The sequence below is a fragment of the Ambystoma mexicanum genome, chromosome 9 (assembly GCF_040938575.1).
Source record: "Ambystoma mexicanum isolate Mex_15411 chromosome 9, UKY_AmexF1_1, whole genome shotgun sequence".
NCBI classification, from domain to species: Eukaryota; Metazoa; Chordata; class Amphibia; order Caudata; family Ambystomatidae; genus Ambystoma; species Ambystoma mexicanum.
Window position 1 is genome coordinate 798907183 of NC_090931.1, and position 24331 is coordinate 798931513.

The window sequence follows — 24331 nt, forward strand, 5'->3', positions numbered from 1 at the left end:
AGGTTCTTGCAAAGGCCAGGGCGTCCTCGACTCTTAAATGCTACGGACACAAATGGAAGAGGTTCTCTGTCTGGTGCCACGCACAGAAGATTAACCCTCTACGGATTACGGCCCCCCAAGTACTGCTGTACCTGCTGACGCTGGCCAAAGCTGGACTGGCACACGCGTCCATCAAGATTCATCTTGCTGCGATCTCCCGATACACCAGAACCACGGGGCGGACGTCCTTGTGGTCTCTTCGTCTGGTGAAAGAGTTCATGAAGGGACTGTTCAGATCGTTCCCGCCGGTGAAGGCTCCGGCCCCGGCGTGGGAGCTCAACGTGGTGCTGACCAAGCTCATGGGACCTCCGTTCGAGCCTCTGCACTCAGCTCCGTTGAAATTTCTGTCGTGGAAAACAGCGTTTCTTGTGGCCATCACCTCCGCACGACGAGTGGGAGAGATCCAGGCCCTTTCCTGCAAGGCCCCGTACTTGACTTTTCACGACACGAGGGTAGTGCTCAGGACGCACCCCTCCTTCATGCCCAAGGTACCGTCGGACTTCCATCTCAACGAACCCTTGGTGTTGCCTGTGTTCTTCCCGTCGCCTTCGTCGCCGGCTGAGAAGACTTTGCACTCGCTGGATGTGGCTAGAGCGCTGAAGTTCTACGTGGACCGCACGAAGTGTTTTCGGAAGACGTCACAACTCTTTGTGAACTTTGGACCTGTCAATCAGGGGAAGGCTCTCTCGAAGGCTTCCATTTCCAGATGGCTCTCCGGCTGTATCATGTACTGTCACCGGTTGGCAAACCGACCGCTGCCTGGCCGTCCGAGAGCCCATTCCACCAGAGCGATCGCAGCTACCACGGCGTTCCTATCTGGTGTGCCCCTGCTGGACATATGCAGGGCTGCTACGTGGAGGTCGACGCACACCTTCACGAAATTCTACTGGGTCGACCGGGATTCCAGGTAGGAGTCCAGGGTCGGCCAAGCAGTGCTGCGCAACCTGTTCGCCTGAGGTGAGCCTGGTGAGGAAGTAAGATGCTTAATGTTGAGTTTGATGTGATGCTTAATATTGAGCCTTTGCCACCTCCCGTGGTTGTGCATGTGTGTACTGCTATGTATTCTTTATTCATGAGCATGTGAATCCATGCCAGACCCCATGCTGGAGAAGGAACAAGTTACTTACCTGTAACTGTTGTTCTCCAGCATGGGTCTGGCATGGATTCACATGCGAACCCTCCCGCCTACCCCTCTGCGGCTCTTCACTTGGTCATACTGCCACTTCACGTGCTTCCAAATCTGAAGATGGCTGCCAGAGGTGGGGCTTAGGTAGAGGGCAGTCATTGGCTGTGGTCAGTATGACGCAGAGACCAGTGATTGGTTATTACTACGAAAGTCAGATCAGAAACGAAACTGATACTGGTTTTTTCTTTACCGAGGATTCCCAGCCTGACGACGGGGAATATTCATGAGCATGTGAATCCATGCCAGACCCATGCTGGAGAACAACAGTTACAGGTAAGTAACTTGTTCCTTGTAGAATATTCAGTCCATCCTCCTTCGCCATGCGGTCGTAACTGATGATTTGTCCTTTGAATCTTAAAAGTGGAAGTTATTGTCTTGTACATTTTGTTTACACATATGGAAGTGGAAAACACTGTTCTTGGTAGAGTGTAGCATGGGCAGCCTGAGCAGTTTAATTGTTTTACTTTAAATCAAGCCCATGCTCAATGGTAATTATACTTCTTAACAGGATACATTGTGATAGTGAGAATGTGAGTAAAGGGAAGAACGATGTATTTATTTTTTTACATTCTGAATGGTTTTACACATGGTTTGCTTCTTTACAGATTGCTCCTGCCGAAGGTCCAGATGTCAGCGAGAGAATGGTAATCATAATTGGGCCACCAGAAGCCCAATTCAAGGTACATGCAAACTCAAATATTCTGTTGTATTGGGAATTTGAAATCGTGCATGTTTGAAACAAGAAATGAGCAAGCATTGGCAATAGGAAAAAAAATGGGGCAATGCACGAATACCCGTGATACATTCCAAGTGACCTGGTCTGACAAAAGCATTGTAGTGCAAAGGGTTAATACAATACTGATGTGTACAAAAGAGCAGCATTCGTTAGACAAGTAGAAATTAATTACTAACAATTTGGTAGTAACATAAATCAAGTCACCATGATGAGAATGGAAACACCTGGCTTAAAAGACCAGGAGAGGAAAAGAACAATTTTGAATTAAGTGTAAGCATCAAGATATCAAGCCAACCTTTCTGAGGCAAGAAACAGGGTAGCCTGTGAAATAGGATGGTAGTGACTATGGCCAGGAGTCGAAGAGGCAAACAATTGCCAAGTGACAAGAAACTGCATGCCTACATAATAGAAATAACCCACTAAGATGTGAGGTACGAGATGCCCGACCTAAGTGGAAGAAGGAATGCATTAGTTATTCTACTAACCATCAGAGAAATGAGTCAACATTTGGGTGTCAAGAGTAGGAACTATGGGCCATATTCGTAAAAGGTCACACACAATAAATGCACTGAGGCAGCTGTGCAAGTTACTTTACTCACAAAGGTGACCTATATGTTTTTATGGGGCTGTGCAACAGGGCAAATGAAGCACTGGCCAGCACCCCTGTGCTCCCGATATAAATGTATAACCGACTCCCAGCACCCTGTTCAGAGCAACCCTGTGGGTCCTAAGAGAACATTTCACTGCAATGGGCCCTTAAAGGGCCAGTCTTGGGAAATATCACCAAAGATCCTTTTTGCAGAGAGAAATGCAAGGTCGACAGCTGTGGTTTACACTGCAGCTGTTTTACTTTACAAAAAAGGGTGGGGGGGGGTTGAAAGGGTCAGAAATGTTTTTCATCGCCCAGTCTCATGAAGCTGAGTGGACTCCATTGTAGAGTTGTAAAAAAACAAGGTTTATTTTGGAATAGTCCCAGGATTGGCCAAAGTAAAACGTAACAAACTCAAAAGTATAATTACTGAAGGACCTCACTTTTGCAACAAAGTGGATTCTCTGACCTAATGCAAATCTTGGGAGTTGCACCCCGGTCATTCAGTCTCTTGGGGTGGATTGTCTGTCTTGGTCTTCTGGGTGTTTTGCCTGGGACCTTGGCGGCTTCATCATCGGAGGGGAGCATTTCCTGCATGTTAAGATGGATTTCTAAAATCTGGACCAGTGCACGGATTTTAGGAGGCCACCCTAGTTATACTGAAGAGGTTGGCCCTAACCCAAATCAAGGTAGCAATAGAGAGCAGTCCGGGCTATTCTCACTAGAGTGTGAGTGGGGTCCGGGCCCTCGATGAGTCCACACAGTATAGCAAACAATAATTCCATTTAAACCGGTAAGAATAAAAATGGTTATTTATTCTAGGCCTTCTGCCCACTAAAAAATTAAACTAAGAGATAAAATGATCGCACAATACTCGTGATAGATATGTATACATTAACCATAAGTTCATATATGCATTAAAATAACGTATTCGACAAGCAAGTAAATGAAATGCAGTCAATGATAGAACCAGGTCACAAGTTAATTCCCTTATCAGCTCAATACCTAAAATGAATGGGGCCTTGTGCCCAAAAAGTCACAGGAGCCACAATGTTTCTCCTTCGAATTGAGTTTCTGTAGATAATTTATAATTTACTTGTGTTGGTGATGGATCAAAATACTCTTCAATAATTTTACCAAGGTAAGTAAATATTACTACCCAGGCTCGTCGGCCAAAAGACAGTTGAATGAAAGATTAGCAGACAAATGAACTGTGATGAATCACAGCTATTCACCACTTCTCCTCAAGGGAGAGTCCCTCCCCCACCCGACTTCCCCCACCCCCGACCCCCATGAGGGTAGAGGCATAAGGGACCTCACCGGGAGAGACTCTGCCTTTGGGGACAAGGACTCCCATTCCTGTGAGGAACTCCCTACACCAATAAATTTAATGGCATACATGGAATTACCTGATACGCCTAAGAATGTAATGCAAGGCTAAACCCAATGGCAGGAGACGAGGAGGATGTCTCTATAATGCGAGACACATAATTAACTGTGCTGAACACATATGTAACTGTGCTGAGGACGACAGAGGAACCTGTTGTGTAGGGGAAGCCTGTCGTAGTGTGCTGTATGAGCGCATGGATATCAGAGTGCGCATTGCAGGATGGCGTATGGGCATTCTAAGAGTGGCAGTTGAGAGGACATTTGCTGCCGGGTGGGGTGTTGCCAGTGTTGCTCACATAATATCTTAATGAGGACCGCACTGTAAGGTGGAATAAAGTGACTACGAATTAACGTTCCTGGGTGGCAGACTTTCTTTACCCACGAGGTCACATTAAAGCCCCCTGACATCATTACATCGGCAGGAGGCAGAGCACAAGCTAGTCGCAGAGACCTTGACTTGTGGAGAGGCAGAGAACACAAGTACAAGACGCCTGGGAGACGGCGTGTGCAAAAGCAGGAAGAGTCTCTGGTCAATCTAGAGAGAAGCAAGCCTGTGATGCCATTATTATGAGCGGGACATAGTGGGCAGGACGCCCCAAGAACAACGCTGATACCGCCTGTGAATGAAACAAGGTGCGCTTCCAACGAACAGTACCAGTGCGAAGTAGGAGTCTGCTGCAGACCTGAAAATGTGAAGGTGAGAAGCCGAGCGGAAGAACAGTTTGGAGCGAAAGCTGAGCGCAACCACCAGCCCCTGACAAGGAACCGGGAGAAGCAAGAGACCCGCGGAATATCGCTACCACTCAGAGAAAACTCATCCCAGTCACATAAATGAGAAAGCAGGGATAAAGTTATGTGATGGGAGTTGGAGACAAATAACAAGTGACTGTGAGAGAGAAGAGAGTTACTACATGAAGCGGTGACCTTGTCCCAGTACAAACAAACAAGCTATCAAATATGCAACAAAGGCAAGTAAGAAGTGAACAGCCTAGAATAGAAGGGCTAAGTCATCACAAGTTTTGTATAACCAATAAGCAAAGAGGTACTCAACCCAGAGGTGAAAAACCTAGAAGAGAGGTGCTGAATCAGTATGGCTGAGATATACCCAGTCAGATCAGAGACATTATAAGACTGAGTATTACTGTTGAGAATAGATGCTTAGAAAGGGCCAGAGGAAAACCCTGACCAAGTAATCCTGGAGGGAAGACCTGCGAAGAAACTACCAATAACAATCTGAGTATTAAGAAAGGTTACCTTGGCAGACATTTTTAAAAGGAGACCACAGAAAGCATGAGAAATACGGTTCTTAAGGAACTACAAGAGTTAATTGCAGAGACAATCTGTTCTAACAAGAGGATGCATAATTCAAGGAGTAATTGAATGAACTGGAGGAGAGACCAGGCGAAGACAAGTCATTCCCTTGGTCTATTTAAGTTACTTAAAATTGGTGGCAGGGCCAGATAGTGTTGTTTGGAAAGGTGACATATTGTCTTTTGGACTTTGACAATGGACAAGCACCTTTAGTTTGTTTAGATAGGTAGGGTACTCCATTAAGTGTTGGTGAAAGTTAGGCCTTCTACTTATTATTTTCATGAAAAGAAATTGAATCATGTTTTCGGAGTGTCTGAGTCCTTCTTCTGATCCGCCGCCAACATATTTGCAATGTTATCCTATGGAGAACAGGGTGGGTGGCTGGGGGGGCAGATGCACTGCAGTTACTTAACTCCCTGAGTCTGATTTTCTCAGATGACTTGGCGGATCATCTGGGGTTGCTGGAGATTGGATTTCCCGCCGTTGGTTCCGGTGAGAGGTGCCCAGGAGTTGTGGGTGCAGCTGCAAGATGCAATCTCTTTTGGTAAAGGAAATGCAAGAAACACCAATGAATACCTGGTGAGGACACTTAACAGGACGGGGAAAGCGAGTTCCAGAGAAAATCTCTGCACAGAGCCATGGCAGACATCCTTCCAGTCGCGGTCACAAGAGCTGCTCTAGGACAGGATCCCTTGATGCTTGGACGCTGAAATTCACATTAGAGGTGACTTATGGTACATGCCAGTGACTAAAAAAGTTCCGGCTGAACTGCTATAGTTCTAGTGAGGTAGCCCACGAGAGAGCTGGTCAGTCTTCTGTGTGGTCCAGGGACACTTCCGAAGGCTCAGGACGGCTGGATCCTCGGGAAGGTGTTGAGAGTAGTTGGTCCCACTAGTCCAAGGGCTGAAGCACTGCTCAAGGGTCTTTGAAGATCAGGTAGTCCAAAAGGGCTTCACAGGGCCAGACTCAGGAAGGAATGCCAGGCCTCTTCGGGAGTCATCTTTAGATCTTCGCTGGCTGTTCTTGCTTCACTTCACTGATCTGAAGAAATGACTGCAGTAGTTTTCTTTTTATCTAAAATCCAGGCTGCAAGCAAGTCCAAGATCACCAATGGTAAGCATCTGCACCGTTCAAACAGCCATTAATTGTCCAATCAGGAACAACTACTGATTTCACTCTTGTCCCACACCTAGCGTCTCTCTCGCTCTCTCGCTCTCTCTTCTCGCTCTCTCTTCTCTCTCTCTCTTCTCTCTCTCTCTCTTTCTCTCTCTTTCTCTCTCTCTCTCTCTCTCTTCTCTCTCTCTTCTCTCTCTCTCTCTCTCTCTCTCTTTCTCTCTCTCTCTCTCTCTCTTTCTCTCTCTCTCTCTCTCTCTTTCTCTCTCTCACTCACACTCACTGTATTGATATTGGGCAAATCTTCCTCGGGACCAGCCCTTGGGAGCAAAAATTACCCAATTCAGCCCAAAATACAGGTTCTATTGTGCCGAGCAGTGAACTCATGCTAGTGACAAATGACACCTCCAAAAGGTTTTAATATTTATTCTAAACAGTGAATTTCACCAACATCTTGGGATTCAAGTTAGAGAAGATTACAAAGCACAAAACTTAGAGAAATGCAAAATATAGAGAAACATAGAACTTAGAGAAACATAGAGAAACACAGTCTTACGCCCCTTCAATCAGCACTGGGAGACCCTGGCCCTCATAAGCTAGCTGTAACAAGCCCCGCTCAGAGGACAGCGCTGTAGGGTGCCGACAGAGCCACAAATTCCGGACACTTGATCTTGCTCGAACCAAGTCCACAGATCGATCTCCCACCTGAGTCATGTGGGCATGCATTTTTATAATCTCGTGCTGTCAGTCCATGACGCACAGTTCCAGAACTTTCCCTGTGCAAAATATAGGCTTGCTCATGGAAAAACCCAACTCTGTGAATTTCCACTGTGCTCCTTTTCTGTGCCCCTCCCTACTTGGAGGCCATCTGCGCGAAAGCTCAGGAATGTCTTATCAGTGCCTTCTCAGAGAAAGAGGATTTGTTTACGAAGCCATGCAGGGCTACCGTTAGAAAGGCAGAATATTCTAAAAGAAGCCGAGATGAATTAACCCCATGTGAGCAAGCTCTAAAAGGCATGCACTCATAGCTTAGTGTTCATAGCGCTTAAGACTGGCTATCTAAGCGCTATATAGGTGCCATAATGTTCCAAACACTCCAATAATGTCTATTAGCTACAGAGCTGGGGCCTTCGCCCTGCCTGTTTATCTACAATGCATAATGTGACCTACCACCCCTACTAGGCCTGCATATTCCTTGTAGCTCACTACTGCATAATGGAAGTGCTACAACAGACTACTGTCAGCATTTTTGGCACATACTTTGAAAAAAATATTGGCTTTCAGCGGCTAATGCTGTCATCTAAAGCCCTGATTGGCAAATTTGCAATTTTGTGTATCACTACACTCACACCATATCCTGTGAAAGCAGCAGCTTTCCTGGGCAAGTGCATGACCTTATATGGAGTTTCCTGGCAGGTAGGAAGCAGGCCAAAATACAATATGGCCAAAGAACAAGTGAAAATCTCATGGCACAGCCATTTTAGGGCACTAGCCACCTTTTGTAGCCATATGCGGTAAACATGAATGGGCACACTAAAAAGAATACTAACAGCCGAGGACGCTGGCGGATGCCTCCTCGGTGAGCTCTGGGACTCCTTCCCCGTCCAGAGGCCCCTATACCTCCTATAACCCCCTGCTTACCCCCAGAACGGCTCCGGAGGTGACTGAGGAGGTGTGGAACCTGCGGGGCCGCTGTGGAGGCACAGCAAACTGTCACGGCTGAGTTGTGAACAGACAACCTAGAGGCGCAGCGGGCGAACCAAAATGGCAGACAGGAGCTAGTGGCGGCTCCCGAGGATGTGAAGTGCAAGCCCCGCCGTAGATTCTGCCACAAGAGAGGTGGTCCAACGGAGGCTGGGACAGTTGAAATGCAGTGGCTGGAGACAGTGAGCAGAGATCCCCCCGATAGGTGCTGTGGTCCCCCACCGAGAAACCCTCCCAGCCCGCAGCCGTCTCCCCGCCATGGACACGGACTCAAAGGAGGTGGCCCAGAGGAGGCTGAAGCATAGCACGTGCCGCTGAAACACAATCAAAGCGGGTAAGGAGATGCCAGAGGGCGGTGGGCGCACTTATACTCGGGGAAACGGAGAAGCTTACACTGCCAGAAGCAACAGGAGGTCAGCCAACACCAGTGGGGACCCCAGAATCATGCGGAAAAGTGCACACAGAGGGTCAAGGGCACCCGCGGCGCACGTAGCGGACATGGAGGCCATCTGGGGCTATTAGGCTCTTAATTGGGCCGAACACTGCAATTCCTTCTTTGAGACATCCTCCCAACAAGGGAAGCTGGGCTGAGGCAGCATCTGGCGTGAGCGTGCCTGAGGGGCTATGTCCCCCGATGAAATACCCTGCAAGGCCCATTATATGCATGATAATTAAACAACTTTTCTCCAGGCCTTCAAACAAACACACCTGTCTAGAGCCTGAGACAGACTGTTCCGGGGCCCTGTGGTTAGCGGCAGAAGCAAAAAGAGAGTGAGAGGACAACGTGAGAACACGGAGAGGGGCTCCAGTGGCAAAGGGATTCCCCCGTTGGGGAAGGGCAAAGACTCCTAACGGGGGAAAACAGCAGCATACCTGACACATCAGGACAAGTAGCCCAAAGGGTCGGCAGCGGCAAAACGGGGGGACCCTGGGCACCTGAGAAAGGAGAGATACCAACCAAGGGTGCCCCTGAGAGGTGCAACACAAGGCGTCAGGACATAAGGAACTCAGCAGCCCCCTCTAGCGTCAGGGACCCAGCGCAGCAACACCAGGGGGGCACTACAGGCCAGGGGTGGAGACCTAGGGGAGGTCGAAGTGTACCCAGCCGCAGACAACAGAAAGGCTTGAGCAGGGGCACCCAGCCTGGAGGCAACTGACGAGAATATTAAACTCCCCCCCAACCCACAGAGTCATAAACATGTCCAAGCAACTCACGAAGTCAAAGAATCAAGGTTCTGGAGACATCAAGACCATGTTGCAGTCTGCAGAGACCCAGAAACGTAATCAACATCAGGCTACGGTCCAGATGCATTCCCCCCCCTCCTCCGGAGGGCTTAAGAGAGCTTGAAGACCCACCGATTCGTAGATCGGACCTATCAGCAATGCTGCAAGAGCTCAAAAAGGACATTAAGTACAGCACAGTTCATTTAGCCTAATCAATTGCGGATTTCAACAAAGGGGTCATGGCGGTGGAGAAAAGAATCGACGAGGTGGAAACTGCGATGACTGAACACGGTCATGATCAAGAGGTACTATCCAACAGGGTGTATGAACTTGAGCAACAAATGGAGCGTGTCCAGAATAAACAAGAAGACGCTGGAAACAGGTCCAGGAGAAATGATATTCGGATCCGTAGGATCCCAACATCCGTGATGGACTCCGACCTGAAACAATACGTGACAGATCTATTCCGGCAAATCCTTGGTGAGGACAGAGAAATCATGCTAGACCGGACGCACAGGGTCTACTCCACATTTCAACTAAACCAAAAGCTAACTGCGGATGTGCTGACTTGGATACCTCTATTTCAACTGAAGGAGGACATAATGCGGGTTGCCTGGAAAAAAGAACCGCTAAGCTTCGGAACCACATCTATCCAGCTATTCCAAGACTTGGGTCAGGCAACGCTCGTTAAGAGGAAACGGCTGAGGGTGGTTACAGACTGGCTGAGAACTAGGGATGTGCGATACCGTTGGGGATACCGGACAAGCCTACGCTTTGAATGGAAAGGCCAAAGGTTTACAGTCACAAAAGAGGAGGACATGGAGGATCTCATGGGGGAGGAAGAGGGCGGAGAAAGCAACAACAAAGGAGGGTCCTCACCCCGAAATGGGGGAAAAGAAGGCAGATCTGAAAAAGAGCAATGGAAATCGGCGCGTCCCCGCTCACGGGGGTGCAATAAGGAGCCCAAATCCACCGATCCCACGTGAAGAACAGCATGGGGGGGGGGGGCCCTTGGGGTAATAAGAGGATCTGAAACCGAAAAGGGGGGGCTCAACACTGGAGCGCAAAGTGCTCTGATGGGGAGCAAACATGAATTAGTTCAATAATGTTAAACCAACGGGGGGGGCTAAGGAGGAGGGGAGGGAGACCAGATCTCGAAATTCCTGGTGGATGTTAGACCCGGTGAGACGCTGTGGTAATACCACAGTGAAAGTTCAATGGAGGAGTTCAAGTTTAGGGATTGGGGGGAGGGGGGAAACATGTTGCACGGGGGGAGACTACAAATGATAAATATGTGATAATCAGAAGGGTGGAGGGGCTTGAGTGTACTGAGAAAGGAACAAGGTCAAGGCGTGAGGATGGATGACTTAACATTCGTTACATTAAACGTTGAAGGGCTTAGTTCCCCGATTAAACGGAAATCTATGTAGAACAGGTTGAGGGATATGCGAGCCTCAGTAATATGGATGCAAGAGACACACCTGCTTACAGAAGATGAACATAGTCTAAGGCACAGGGCCTTTCCCATACAATACTTTGCCTCTAGTGGAACAAAAAAGCAGGGAGTAGGCATCCTGCTAGCAAAGGGTATCAGCTTTAAGAAACATTTCGTAAAAATAGACCCGGAGGGCCGCTACTTGGTCCTCGGAGGGAAACTGATGGGTCAACAAGTCACATTATAGACGGTCTTACCCCCAATGAAAGAAAGGATCGCTTCCTGTTGGGACTGTTACCCAAAATCACGCAGTGGGGCTGCGGCAGATCCTAATTGGGGATGACTTTAATGGGTTGACGGACGCTGCAATGGACAAGACCCTCCCGGCCGCTCCCAGTGACCACACGTTTCGAGATTCATCAGGGAACTACATCTAATGGAAACATAGCGATTTTTCCACCCACATGAGAAAGCGTATACCCATTACTCAGCGGTGCATAGGGACCACTCCCGGATCGATATGGTTCTCATCTCTGACACCCTCGTCCCACAAATCACAGGACTCCAAATAGGAGTGAGGTGTCTATCAGACCACACTCCGGTCCTACAGAAGGTGGAACCAACTGACTCAAACAACAATCCCGCAAACCATGGAGATTAAATGAGGTGATTCTGAGGGATTTAGCCCTTGGAGCGGGCATAGAACAGGTCTTAAAGAACTTCTTCCAAGAAAATATTACACCAGAAGTCAATTGGGCCACGATATGGGATGCAAGCAAAGCGATGGTAAGGGGGGAACTCATTGCACACACAACAAACTATATCAAAAGTCGGGAGAGGGTGAGGCGGGATATGGAGGCCAAAGTAACAAAGGCAGAGACAAAGTATAAAGACAAGGGCTCACAGAAAGCATGGTGACAATTGAAAAAAATAAGAGCGGTCCTGGAAACCCACCTGGCCGATGACGCTGCACGGCTACTGGCTCAAACCAAGCAGTTCTATTATATAAATGGGGATAAAGCCAACCGACTCCCAGCGCCTAAATTGATACAACAGAAACTCTGGAATCGCATAATCCAACTTAGAAATCGGGAGGGAGATCCGGTGAGGGGAGAGAAGGAAATAGAAGAGGTCATGTATTCATATTATGCCAAGAATCTGAAAGGGGAAGACTTGGATAGGGAAGCACATAGGATTCTTTAACCAGATAACCCTGCCCCAAATCAGCGAAGCAAACAGGCAAATGTTAGAAGCTCCCATAACGGCAGAGGAGGTGGGGGAGGTCATAGGGGCATTGAAGGGACACAAATCCCCGGGTCCAGATGGGCTTAGCAACGCATACTACAAAACCTTCAGGGATTTCCTAGTGAGCCCCTTAACAAAACTGTTTAACTTCATCCAGGACATGGGAACAACCTCTGGGGATATGAATCCGGCAACCACAGTGTTAGTCCTAAAACCAGATAGGGACCCGCTAGAATGTGCATGTTACCGCCCCATCTCCTTGTTGAACGGGGATGCAAAAATGTATTCCTCGGTCTTGGCCCGCAGGTTGGCGAGGGTTCTCACAGGGATAATCCACCCTGATCAGGCAGGCTTCATAAAGGGGCGGCACACCTATGATAATATCCGCAGAGCCATAGACACGACAGACTGGGGACGAAGGACAGGGCAGAAATTCTCAGTACTGGCACTGGACGCCTCCAGAGCCTTTGATAGCCTGCATTGGGGATTTTTACAACTGACCCTCGAAGTTTGGGTGTGGGTCTACCTTCACCCGCATGCTAATGGCCAACTTTGTGTGCCCAACCACAAGCCTGATGATCAATGGGCGGCTCACAGAGAACATCCTCATCCGGAAGGGCACGAGGCAAGGGTGCCCACTATCACCAGTGATTTTCGCTATGGCCATGGAGCCACTGGCGCAGAGGGCCCGAGATGATCCAGGAATCCAGGGGGTAGAAGTGGGGACTGGGGAATCCCAAAAGGTAGCTCTCTATGCGGATGACGTTCTCATGTTCCTGAAAGACACAACGCACTCACTACCAAAGGCCATAGAATTGTTAGAGGGATTCACGAGGGTCTCGGGGTTCCATATCAACTATCCTAAATCTAAAGCACTTAATATCACTGAGAGGGTAGAGCGAGTGACAGATTGGGAAAACCGGTAACCCCTAAGATGGGAACAGAAATCGGTAAACTACCTGGGTATACAACTGACCCCCACGTATGAAAGGTTATACGGGGCTAACATTCTGGGCCTATTGAAGGCACTTGCGGAAGACCTGAAGCATTGGGACATGCAGGAGCTATCATGGCTGACACTAATAACAGCAGTCAAGATGACTCTGCTCCCTAGTTTCCTGTATGTGGTAGGCGTGCTTCCAATACGCATCCTAATCCATTACTAAGTTACAAAGGGAGGTGATGTCCTTTATTTGGTGGGGGGGAGAAACCGAGAGTCTCCAAGAAGGTATTATTTAGGCCACAAGCGCTGGGGGGGCTGGGGATCCCAGAACACTGCAGATATTTGGGGGCAGCGCAGATAGCTCCTATGCTGCAATGGCTGTTTAGAGAAGGCCAGAACAGATGGACAACCCTCGAGAGTGCAGCTACTAAGACACCCCGGGGGAGCCTTGGCTTCCTGGTAGCACGACACAGAGGCAAAGGGGGTACATTGCTGGAATCAACCAAAGCCACCTTATGGTATTGTGATAAAGCTTTAAGGGGTAAGAAAGTAAAAGTGTGGGGGCGGGGGGGAGCTGGCTCCGGTCGCTCATAATCCGGACTAAACTCCAGGGATGCATGGTGACTTTTGGGCCCAGACTTTTGGGGGGAGGGAACAAACCCTGCTACTGAGGGATCTATACGCAGAGGGAGCACCCCTCACATTTGAGGATTGTAAGGCCAAGTTTAATATACCATAGGGAGAACGGTTCCATAATATCCAACTCAGACATTGGATCTCAAATACAAGGGTCCGGGAAGGAGCAACACTGACCCGGTAGGGCTGGAACTAACGATACAAGCAGGCCAGCCTGAGAAAGGGGTGTCAAAACTGTACCGGTTGATGGGGGCGGGGGACCCGGAAGAAACCCTTACGTACATGCAGAATTGGGAGGCAGATGTGGGGAGACCAATCTCGGGAGAGACCCTGGGTCGCATATGGCATAGAGCCGCTAAAAGCTCCAAATGTACCTTAATCAAAGAGGCGGCATATAAACTCTGTTTACGGTGGTACATGACACCATCATGCATGCACTCCATTAATCCAGGGTATCCCATTACTTGCTGGAGGGAATGTGGGCAACCTGGAGATCTAATTCACATGTGGTGAGCCTGCCCGGTGGCGGAGACCTACTGGAAGGAGATCCTGAGCCATATCAAGGAGATCACGGAGGTGCAATTGCCTCACGACCCAGTGGTGGCGTTATTGGGGGAAGCAGTGGAGGGGGTGCTATGCGAACTCTGGGGCTAGAGCTAACCTTATCACCCACATGCTGAGTGCTGCGAGAATCACCTTGGTGCAAACATGGAAGAATAAAGAAGGGCCGGTAACAGCCATGTGGTGGGTGAGACTATGGGGTGTGATGGCCATGGAAAAAGTAACGGCAATAGCTCATGGCTCCTACTCGAAATACCAAAACACCTGGATGCCGTTGCATGAGTTCACAGACGATAGAGAGCAGATCTACTTTAAACCTAAATTACTTTGCAAGGTTTCCGTCCTTTAACAGTGAATGCGAACTTTGAGCCGAAAGGTGACCTGACCCATGGAACACTCAAGAAAGCCCGGAGGAAAAATGTAGTACTTAACCCAAATGTTTGGAGGGTTTGTTGGGGGGGAGAAGGGAATGTGCTAACATTTAAAACTCATGAGCAAATGGACTCGAAAGACTGGTTTGGGAAAAAAGGGGAAGACATGGTCTATGCTACTGCCAGTTATTCTTTAACCCTTTAAGTGCCATGGGTATTTCCCCCCAGTGCCAAGGCCTTTTTTGGTGATTTCGGTATGTGGCCAGTTAATGCCTTGTAACTTTTTTGTTACATGAGATATCTCGGCCAAATTTGGCCCTTTTTTCCCACATGTAGGCGGTCGTAACGCCACCCAGGAATCCTAGGTTGCTGTAAGGGGGTGAGAGAAAATAACCAAAAAGGGCAAAAATGTGTTTTTTCAAAAAATGCAAATAAAATGATGTACAAAGGAGCCTGTGGTTGTTTCCTTGTAAGAGCTTGGAACAAATGGTTTGCTCGGCTGAATTCCCCAATTTCCTGGCTTTTAAGAACAGGTTGAATAGAAATGAAACACATTTATTTTGATGTGGTTATAATAATAATAATTAATAATTAGGCTTTTATATAGCGCTACAAACCCTCAGGTATCTGAGCGCTGCTTATTATTACCCACGGTGTGTGGTGCTCATTAATCGACCTCGGAAGGATGAAAGGCTGAGTTTGGCCCCGCCGGGATTCGAACCTGCGTTAACAGGCTCTGCACGGGTGTCAAAGCGGGCGCTCTACTCGCTGTGCCACTTGACCGGCTATAACCGTTTTGTGAGAGGTAAGCGATTTGGCCATTTTTGCCAATTGGACAATCATGCACGGAATGGAAGAAAAGGGTTGGAAAGCCGAATTGGAGCACAGAAAGGCATACATTTCTGAAAAGTAGACAAAATTCCAAGTTTAGGAAGGGCTGATTTGCGCAGGTCGGGCAACGACTAGGTAGGGGAAAATGGCATAGATTGGGGAAAAAGCGGGAAAATGACTGAAAAAAAAGGTATGTGGTGGACATGGTTGGCTTGATACGGCAATGGCTTCTATGAATTTTGAGAAAAACAATGCTCGCTACATTCCCCCAACTCTTGCAGTTAGGAAAGCACACATTTTTTGTAGTGGTTCACAAAACAAGCAATACCACAAGCCAAACACTGAGCCATGCTACACAGGATTTTTATGCTCACAGCCTGAACAGATGTACTTAGCATGTGTAAATCAGGAAAACCAATGTGGTGAGGAATGGCAAGCATACATTTTTTGAAAGAGCACAGGTAGCTGGATTTCATGATTTTTCCAGGCGGGCACACCATACACATATGGGCCTAGGGTGTCCAAGCCACCAAGGAAAACAGGGAACTCCATGCATTTCCGAAAAGAGGACACCCGTGGGATTCCGCTGAGGTCTGACTTGCGCAAATCAGCCCACAATTTATTACCCAGAAACTCCAGCAAAGTCCGAAATGTGGCGCAAAAAACACATTTTCCACACATTTCACTTGGCTCACCCACCGAACACACCGGCAACAACACATGGCCTACCGTCCCGTGTTCCCACAGGTCTCCCGATGAAAACGGTACCTCACGTGTGTGGGTGCACCTACCTGGGCGCCAAGGGGAAAGCCCAAAACACAGGTAACCCCAAGTCTTTCGGCAGAGCACCATTTCAGGAATTCCGCTCATGCGCACACTCTACAGATTTGGGCCTAGGGTGTCCAAGCCACCAAGGAAAACGGGGAACCCCATGCATTTCCGAAAAGAGGACACCTGTGGGAATCCGCAGAGGTCTGACCTGCGCAAATCTGCCCAGAATCTATTACCCAGAAAGCACAGCAAAGTCCGAAATGTGGCAAAAAACTCATTTTCTGCACATTTCACTTGGCTCACCCACCGAAACAAGCCGCCAACAGCACATGGCCTACCGTCCCGCGTTCGCACAGGTGTCCGGTTGAAAACGGTACCTCACACCCTACAGATTTGGGCCGAGGGTGTCCAAGATACCAAGGAAAACAGGGAACCCCATGCATTTCCCAAAAGAGGACCCCCGTGGGAATCCACAGAGGTCTGCCTTGCGCAAATTGCCCCAGTTTTTATTAGCCACAATCCCCGACAAAGTGTGATATTTGGTGGCGAAAAAACACAATGTTCACTCTGTTTGGGGTTCTGGGTAATAAATTCTGGGCCACTTCGCGCAAGTCAAACACCTGTGCACTTTTACAGGGATCGCTCAAACCGGAGTGCCGAAAAGGACGAGCTATCTCGTCCTTGGCACTACGGAAGTAATTCCAAAGACAAGATAGCTCGTCCTTGGCACTCACGGGGTTAGTGTATGCATGTCTATGATTATGCTCTTGAAAACTAAATAGAGTTGGTAAAAAAAAAAAAGAATGCAAACATTATAAATATGTATCTGCTACCACCAGCTTGTCTTTAGGCACATATAAAAGTAACCAAAAATTCCAAGTGAAAAAGCTAGGATGATCCAATGCAGTGAAATGGGGATACTTTTGTAAGATGCTGTGTGCAATGTCAAAAAGGAACAGAAGTCAAAGGGAAACAAAGTTTCCCAGTATTGATAGTCTGAAGGACTGGTCAGTTTCCTCCACACCATGAGCAAAAGGCAAGGGAAGTGAAGCTGTAAAGGCTTCACTTCAAAAAGTCAGAACAGGTTAAAGGGAAAGTATGTCCATGGAAACTATGAAGGGAACGTTGCAAAAAGAGAACCCTTTCCCAACCTCCACTCTCAGGCCCAGAAGGTGGCTCACCGGCTGCAAGTGCATCTAGTTTTGGGGTTGCGACTGCCCTTTTTTAATAAAGACCTGTATTCTCAAGAAAACATGAATCCTTTTCATGGTTTCCACTCGCTGACCTCTGGTAATCAAGATACCTCCCTGTCTCACGTTCTTAGCTCTACTACCAATCATCCTACTCTGATTCTTCTCAGCATTTCGTCACATGCTTGTACCTAAAGAAATCTTCACTTAGCAAGTAAGACTCAAATAGCTTGGTACCCAAGTTCCCTCCTGAAGGAAATCAAGCACTTTATCCCTGAAAACAACTCCTACATGCTATAGCATGACTCCTTAAAGGATCAGATCCCCCTGATCTCCCACTGCAAGCACATATCATCTCCCGTCTTCCCCAAATGCTGCTGCATCATCTACAATGCTGTTGCCATGAAGTCCCCAAGGAACATTGCTGAGAAACTCCGCATTTCTGCAGTCCTATGATCCACCAGAAGTAAGAACATGTGCTGACTTGAACTCCGCCAGAAGGGAAAGAACTAGAAGACAGGCCTTCTCGATCTACACCCTAGACTCTTAAACCGTGTCCCCATCAACATCACACTTGTCCTCTTGCTTCTACATTTCAGGAAGGAGCTCAAGACCCAATTCTAGGAATGGCTCCATCCTTTCACACCCCTCCTAACCTGAAACTGGGTTTTCTGCTCCCCTCTGTGTCCTACCCTGGTTGATTGCAGATTCCTTTCTGCCAAATTTCCCACCCTCCAACATTGTCTCCCTGCTCCCTTGTAGATCTGCTTCCTTCACTGAGTTCTTCCCCCTATGATTGTAAAGCTCTCTGTTGCTTCCCAAAGCTAGGTCCATGCTCAACAAATAGCTTAATAATAATAATAATAATAACAATAATGATGATGGAGAAAATGACGCTAGTAGAAAACCAGAAGCAGATTAGTTGACTGTGGCCATTCCTACTAGTGGATATAGCATGTGGTTTTGGAGGGATAGGTGAGACATGTCGGTATCCTGAAGATAGGCTGGATTTACTTAAAAAAGGGAGGGGCCAATTCTTCCAAGTAGCTGGAGGTCAATGATTGAAAGAGCTTGGTTTTAACAAGGTGTGTGATTTGCAGGGCTGCTTGGAATGGGTTTGGAGCAGTGGAGAAACATTTTCCACCCTTGATTTATGTTGTGGCAATGTACTTGTTAGTTTTGTAAGAGATTATTGCAGGTTTTAAGGTAGCCTCTGAGAAGACATTGAGCCAGTTTATTCTTTGAAGCACATAGGTGATATTGTTTCTCTTCTGGAAATACGTGCAGAGCATGGTTTTGTTGTTTTCTGACTTTTTCACTGGGGCTGTGAATGGAGCTTTGCAATCGTCCTGCTTGGTGGTATGTTTTTCTGATAGTAATTATGTGAAGATCCACACATTTAGAGAAGAGAGAGGAGCGTTATTCCTTGACTGGGTTTCTGTGGGCCCATTGGTTATTTGGTGGTCATGAATGGTGATAACTTGTTTTGTTAAGGGGAGTGGTTTCAGCTGATTTTTTAAGGTGATCTGTAGAGGTTCTGTAAGGAGGGTTCTGCATGCTCATGGCAGTTTTTAAAATCAAGCCTTTAATATGGTTGGGTTGGCCATCACATTGCACCTATTTTAGATAGTAGCGTCACAATGAATTAAACAGGGTTAGCCTTTAGTCACTGGTATACGTCATCAATCCAGGTTATTGATATGTGGTAAATCAGGGAGATTAAAATATAGAACTGTGGTTCAAAGGATTTGGTGGCCGATGTGTTCACCGGTTGTATTAGGCTGTAGGATGTTTCGTATTGGGTTGCCTCTTTACCTCTTTTCTGAAGAAACCTTATGCCCATTGCTCAAATGTTAATGTTTGGGTTTGCCAAAGCTGCAGGATGACTTATTTTTCATGATTTGGTAGAGCATGCACGCGATGTGGTGCAAGATGTGGATGGTTATCTTTGATTAATGTTACTTTTGTGGTAGGCTAATACAAGACTTTAGAAAAGACGAGCAGAAAAGCAAGATTGTGCTGACTTTGATTCTTTTGCAAAGGCAGATAATTGTTGTACGAGTTGCTGAGTGAAAGTAGCTAATACAGCCACATAAGAACATTTCTGATGCTTGTTAATCTGCTTAGAATCACATGTTGGGCATATGGTAATCGCGGAGTATTGCATCTTGTCTTTCGGGGACCGAAAGGGGACGTCGGCATAGGCGTGTCTGTAACACCATCCCTATCGTGACGTGTGTAGTACCCAAAAACCCTCACGTGCCGAGGTCCCTCAGATTGTTTTTTTCCGCCCAGATAACTGGTCGCCCTATAGCAGAGCTCTTACTAGAGACATTGTTTATCTTTACAGAATTGTCGGTTTATTCCCCGTTAAGTCACTTTGCCCAATAAGAACATCTTCGACGAAGACTACAGGGAAATCGTCTACGGCTGTGGATTTCGGCGCCTAAGATCCGGCGGCCGGATTTTTCCACGTGGTCGGGCCCTCTGGCCGACCTATACAGTAGGGAGAGTGGGGTCGGGGTGGCTGTATTGTTTAGTATGTCTTTCCTCCTTTCCCCTCTTTTCCCTGTCGGTCTGGTCATCCTTCCCTTTTGCTATGGAAAGGACTCCTTTTAGATGCTGCCCTAAGTGTAGGGTCAGATATCCTTGGAAAGACGAACACAGGACGTGTAACGCCTGTCTCCCCCTAGAGCACGACAAGAAGCGGTGTGCGGCGTGCAAACTCCTTCGGCCCAAGACCCTTACGGAGCGCGGTGTAAAGCGGTGGGCCGCGTACGGTATGTCACGCGTGGTGCCCCCCTCTCCCACCGCCACTCCAGCTGAAAGTGTCGGGGGGTACTTCGGATAACCAAACGTCCAATGCGGATGTTCCAGACCTTGAGGCGGACACTTCTAGGTCTGCCACGCCCGTCCCTGACGCTTCCAGGCTCGACTCTGGTCTTGCTACTGGGACTACACCCGGCGACAGGGCCGTACAAGCGCCTCACACTAAGCACACAACCCCTACACCAATTTCGACGTCTTCGTCGAAAAAGGTGAAAGCGCCAACGGGGCCGCCAAAAATGTGCCGGTTCCCTCGGATCGGTCAGATCCAAAGCCTTCCCCGCATCTGCAGCAGCGCATTGCGACTGGGCAGTTGAAACAGACCAAGGGCGGTACTCCAAAACCTACACGCTTCGAAGCTTGGGAGCCCGACGCTTCGGCGATTTCCAAGGCCTCAGTAGGTCCGTAAACTACGGCTAGGCCTCTACCCGGAAAACCGACTGCTAGGCCTTCTAGTGCCGCGGACGGTATCTCTACTGCCGACAGATCATCGGGCCGTTGTCTCACGACGATTAAGCGACTATCCAGAGTAGCATCGGAAGAATCGCAGCAGCGGTGGGCCTTAATCCGGTTCCGCCTAAGGTTATGGGCCAGGTCGCAGAAAAGATTTCGGCGGATTTGGTTCCCAATTCAGATGAGACTTACGTAGATAGTCAAGAGCCCCCCTCTGACACCCTGAGAGGTTCCTCTCGATGCCACAGTGCAGAGAACGCAGTTTCTCCTCGCTTGGGTCCTCTAAATAGACTACAGAAAAATTTGAGGGTTGTATGGATCGGCTGGAGCAGATTATCAGTTCTTCTGATCATCCTCCCCGGGTAGACCCTAACCTCCAAATTCAAGCAGTTCAATCTCAGGTTTTTCAACAAGAAGACGTGGTCCATATGGACACATATAGAGATATCTATAATGAAGAAGAAGCTTCTTTTCTCAAACTATGAGGAAGATCAGCAGGCTACGACGGAGAACTGGGAGGGAACCCAGCAGGAAGGTCAAGACCCTTGGACACAGCAAGATCAGGACTCTGATATATTGTGCCTAGACTCTCCTCCGTCCACCCCAGCTCGCCAGGCCTCCCATGTGGATGACCAGATGGCTTTCAACTCCATGTTGAAGAAAGCAGCTGAATACTTCAAAATTGCCACTCGAGGCAGTACCTGAGCAGGATTTCGTGAAGGATATCAAGGAAAAACCTCCGGCGAGTCAATCCATCCCCCTCCTTAACTCTGTTAAGAGATGGGTAGCTCCCTTATTGGTCTCACCTGCTCAGGCACGGGCAGTGAACCAGAGAGTCAAAAAATTATTTTGACCTTCTCCTTCCGACCCTCTGTATATCAAAGGGCACGCCATTCCAGACTCACTGGTAGTGACTACCACTCGAAAGAGGGCAGGGGTACCCCTTGCCACGGGAGAATCACCACCAGACAAGGAGTCTAAAAGGTTGTATGCCCTGGGCTAACGTGTCACATCAGTAGCTGCATACACCATTCGGGTTGCTAATAATACTGCGCTATTAGCCAGCTACGCTGATGCCCAATGGAACTTGCTGCAGGAAGGCCTCCAGGAGGTTCCTGAACCCGCCAGGACAAAGCTTCTCGCCATTGTTTCAGAGGGAAGACTGGTTAACCAGAATGTGGTGAAGAACACCCTAGACACTGCAGAAACAGCAGGCAGGTCTCTTGCCCAAGGGACTCTTCTGAAAAGACATGCATGGCTGCGTACATCAGGGTTTAGACCTGAGACTCAGGCCTCCCTCATTAATAAACCCATTGAGGAGACTAACCTCTTCGGGAAAGCAGTGGATGAAGCGTTGGAGACAGCCAAGAAGGAGCATGAGACTATAAGGTCCTTGCACCAAATTACACAGAAACCCTCCTCCCAGAGGGGTAATCATTCCCGGCGGTCCTTTCGAGGGCAAGCCTGTGCTGGTCAAAACAACTACGTCACGGGTAACTTCAAAAACAAATCAAATATCTGGAAGCCCCACTTACTACCCCTCAAGGGGTCAGAAACGCGGCAAAGGTAGAGGCAGAGGCCCCAATCCCGGAGGAGCCACAGCCTCTGGCCAGAAATGACCACCAAGTCCAGGTCCCCTCCCATGTCTCCCCGGTCGGGGGGCGATTGACATCTTTCCTCAAGGCATGGGAGGGGATAACTTCAGACCAGTGGGTCTTAAAGACGGTCGCCCACGGTTATTGCATGGAATTCGCCCGACCTCCACAGTTCAGACCGCCGCGCTCACAGCGCCTTTCACCGGACCATCTGGAGATCGATCCAAGAGGTAGAAACACTGCTGTGAAAGGACGCCATAGAAGTCGTCCCTATTCTTCAGGTAAACAAGGGTATTTATTCAGTGTACTTCCTTGTACCCAAAAAGGATCTCACCAAGGATCTCTAGACCTGCGCCCAGCGAACAAGTTTATAAAACCCCAGAAGTTTTGCATGGTAACACTGCAGGAGGTGATCCCGTTGCTGAAACAGGGGGACTTCATGGCAACATTGGATATGAAAGATGCATACTTTCATATTTCAGTGTGCCAACGCACAGAAAATACATAAGGTTTGTGATCCAGGACAAACACTATCAATTCAAGGTACTCCCCTTCGGCATCGCCTCGGCACCAAGGGTGTTTACCAAAGTCCTGGCAGTGGCAGCAGCACACCTGCGCAGACTATCAGTCCCAGGTTACCCTTACCTCGATGAATGGCTCATTACGGGGGACTCGTTCGACGCTTGTTTTTCAACCACCCAAAAAACAGTAGACCTCTTCTTCAGCCTGGGTTTTTCTATCAACAAAAAGAAATCCAGCTTAGTCCCCAGCCAAGTAAAACTATTTCGAGGGGATTGGGTCCTCTGATGTATTCCATATCTATGACAGTAATCACCACAGCTGTGCTGCTTTGGAAAATTTTCGCCATCCTGCGTCGATGACGTCGATGCGCCGTCCCCGAGGACCTCCGACGGCCGACGTCACCCGATGTGATAAGTAGTACGCATGACGCCCGTAGCCTCAGTTCCATTTTTTCCGCTAACGTGTTCACTTCGTGAATCTTGGTACGCCTCGACTCTTTGGAGTTTCTGTTGTTCATCTCGGTTCTTCGAACCTGTTCGTTTTGTGAAGTTATTCTTCGTGAAGATGTCTACCTCGTCTTCAACCCCACGTCCGGGCTTTAAGAAATGCGGGGACTGTGGGTCCAAGATGTCGGTGACGGACTCGCACGACGCCTGCCTCTGGTGCCTTGGGGAGACCCATGACACGGATGACTGTGTCGACTGCCAGTCGCTCACGTCCAAAGCCTTGCGGGAGCGCAAGAAGAAGTTGTCGGTAGGTAAGGTGTCCAAGCCCCGGAAGTCGTGGTCTGCAGGGCTTTCGACGGATGATTCGAGAGGCGACTCTCCGCGTCATCGTCGTAAGTCCAGTGGGTCTCGTTCCAGGAGTCGGTCTCGCCACTCCTCTGCCTCTTCGAGGCATTCCTGGAAGCGCCGGCATCGGTCGCCTTCCCTGTCCTCTTCCGAGGACTCACCCATCGGCGGGTCGCTTATCCCACCAAGCATGCGACACCGGAGGAATGGGCTTCCTTCGGGAAGAAAATGATAGCGATTCTCGAATCACAGGGCACCGGTCCGTCCGCGCCTCCGAGTGGGGTCGGTTGTGATCGGTCGAGAGACACCGCTCACATGCCTTTGGGCTCGGGTGGTCGGCACGATTCACGGGAGAGGTCCCGCTCGGACAAGGGGAATCGTTCTCGTCATGCCCGTTCCAGGTCCCGGTCCTCGATGCGCTTGAGACCGCGTGATCCTGTGAAGTCTTCGAGGAAGACATCGATGCCTGTGGCGCCGAGGTCGTCGACGGACTCTCTCGAGGCTCCACTTCCGAGGAAGTCGTCGATGCTGTCAGTGCCCAGGTTGTCGAAGGTCACGCTCGGGGCTCCGGCTTCGAGGCCTGTGTCGACGCCGTTGATGCTGGCGGCGCTGCGTCTGACGTTGACGCCGATTCACTCGATGCCGGTTCTCTCGACGCCGGCGCCGATTCACTCGATGACTTTCGAGGCTGTGGTGTCAGAGGTAACCCGTGGCACGGGGGAACCCCCTAGAAAGGCTATGGCTAAGGTCAAGCATGGCTTGGTTTCCCAAGTACCTTCTATTCGCCATCTGGAGTACATTTCAAAGGTGGATGAGGGCTCTGATGATGGCATGGTTCCTAATACAGTGCCAGATGAGATTCTCTCGGGC

The 24331-nt window shown here is 48.8% G+C and overlaps 1 protein-coding gene across 2 annotated transcripts in view; it reads left to right on the forward strand.

Moving 5' to 3' along the window:
- The window catches only part of IGF2BP2 (insulin like growth factor 2 mRNA binding protein 2), a 1316273-nt gene that overhangs the window by 1098524 nt on the left and 193418 nt on the right, over nucleotides 1-24331 (forward strand). For both annotated transcript variants that reach the window (XM_069615761.1, XM_069615762.1), the window contains one exon: nucleotides 1831-1905. In XM_069615761.1, the coding sequence (XP_069471862.1) occupies nucleotides 1831-1905 (75 nt within the window). The remainder of the gene's footprint in view (nucleotides 1-1830; nucleotides 1906-24331) is intronic.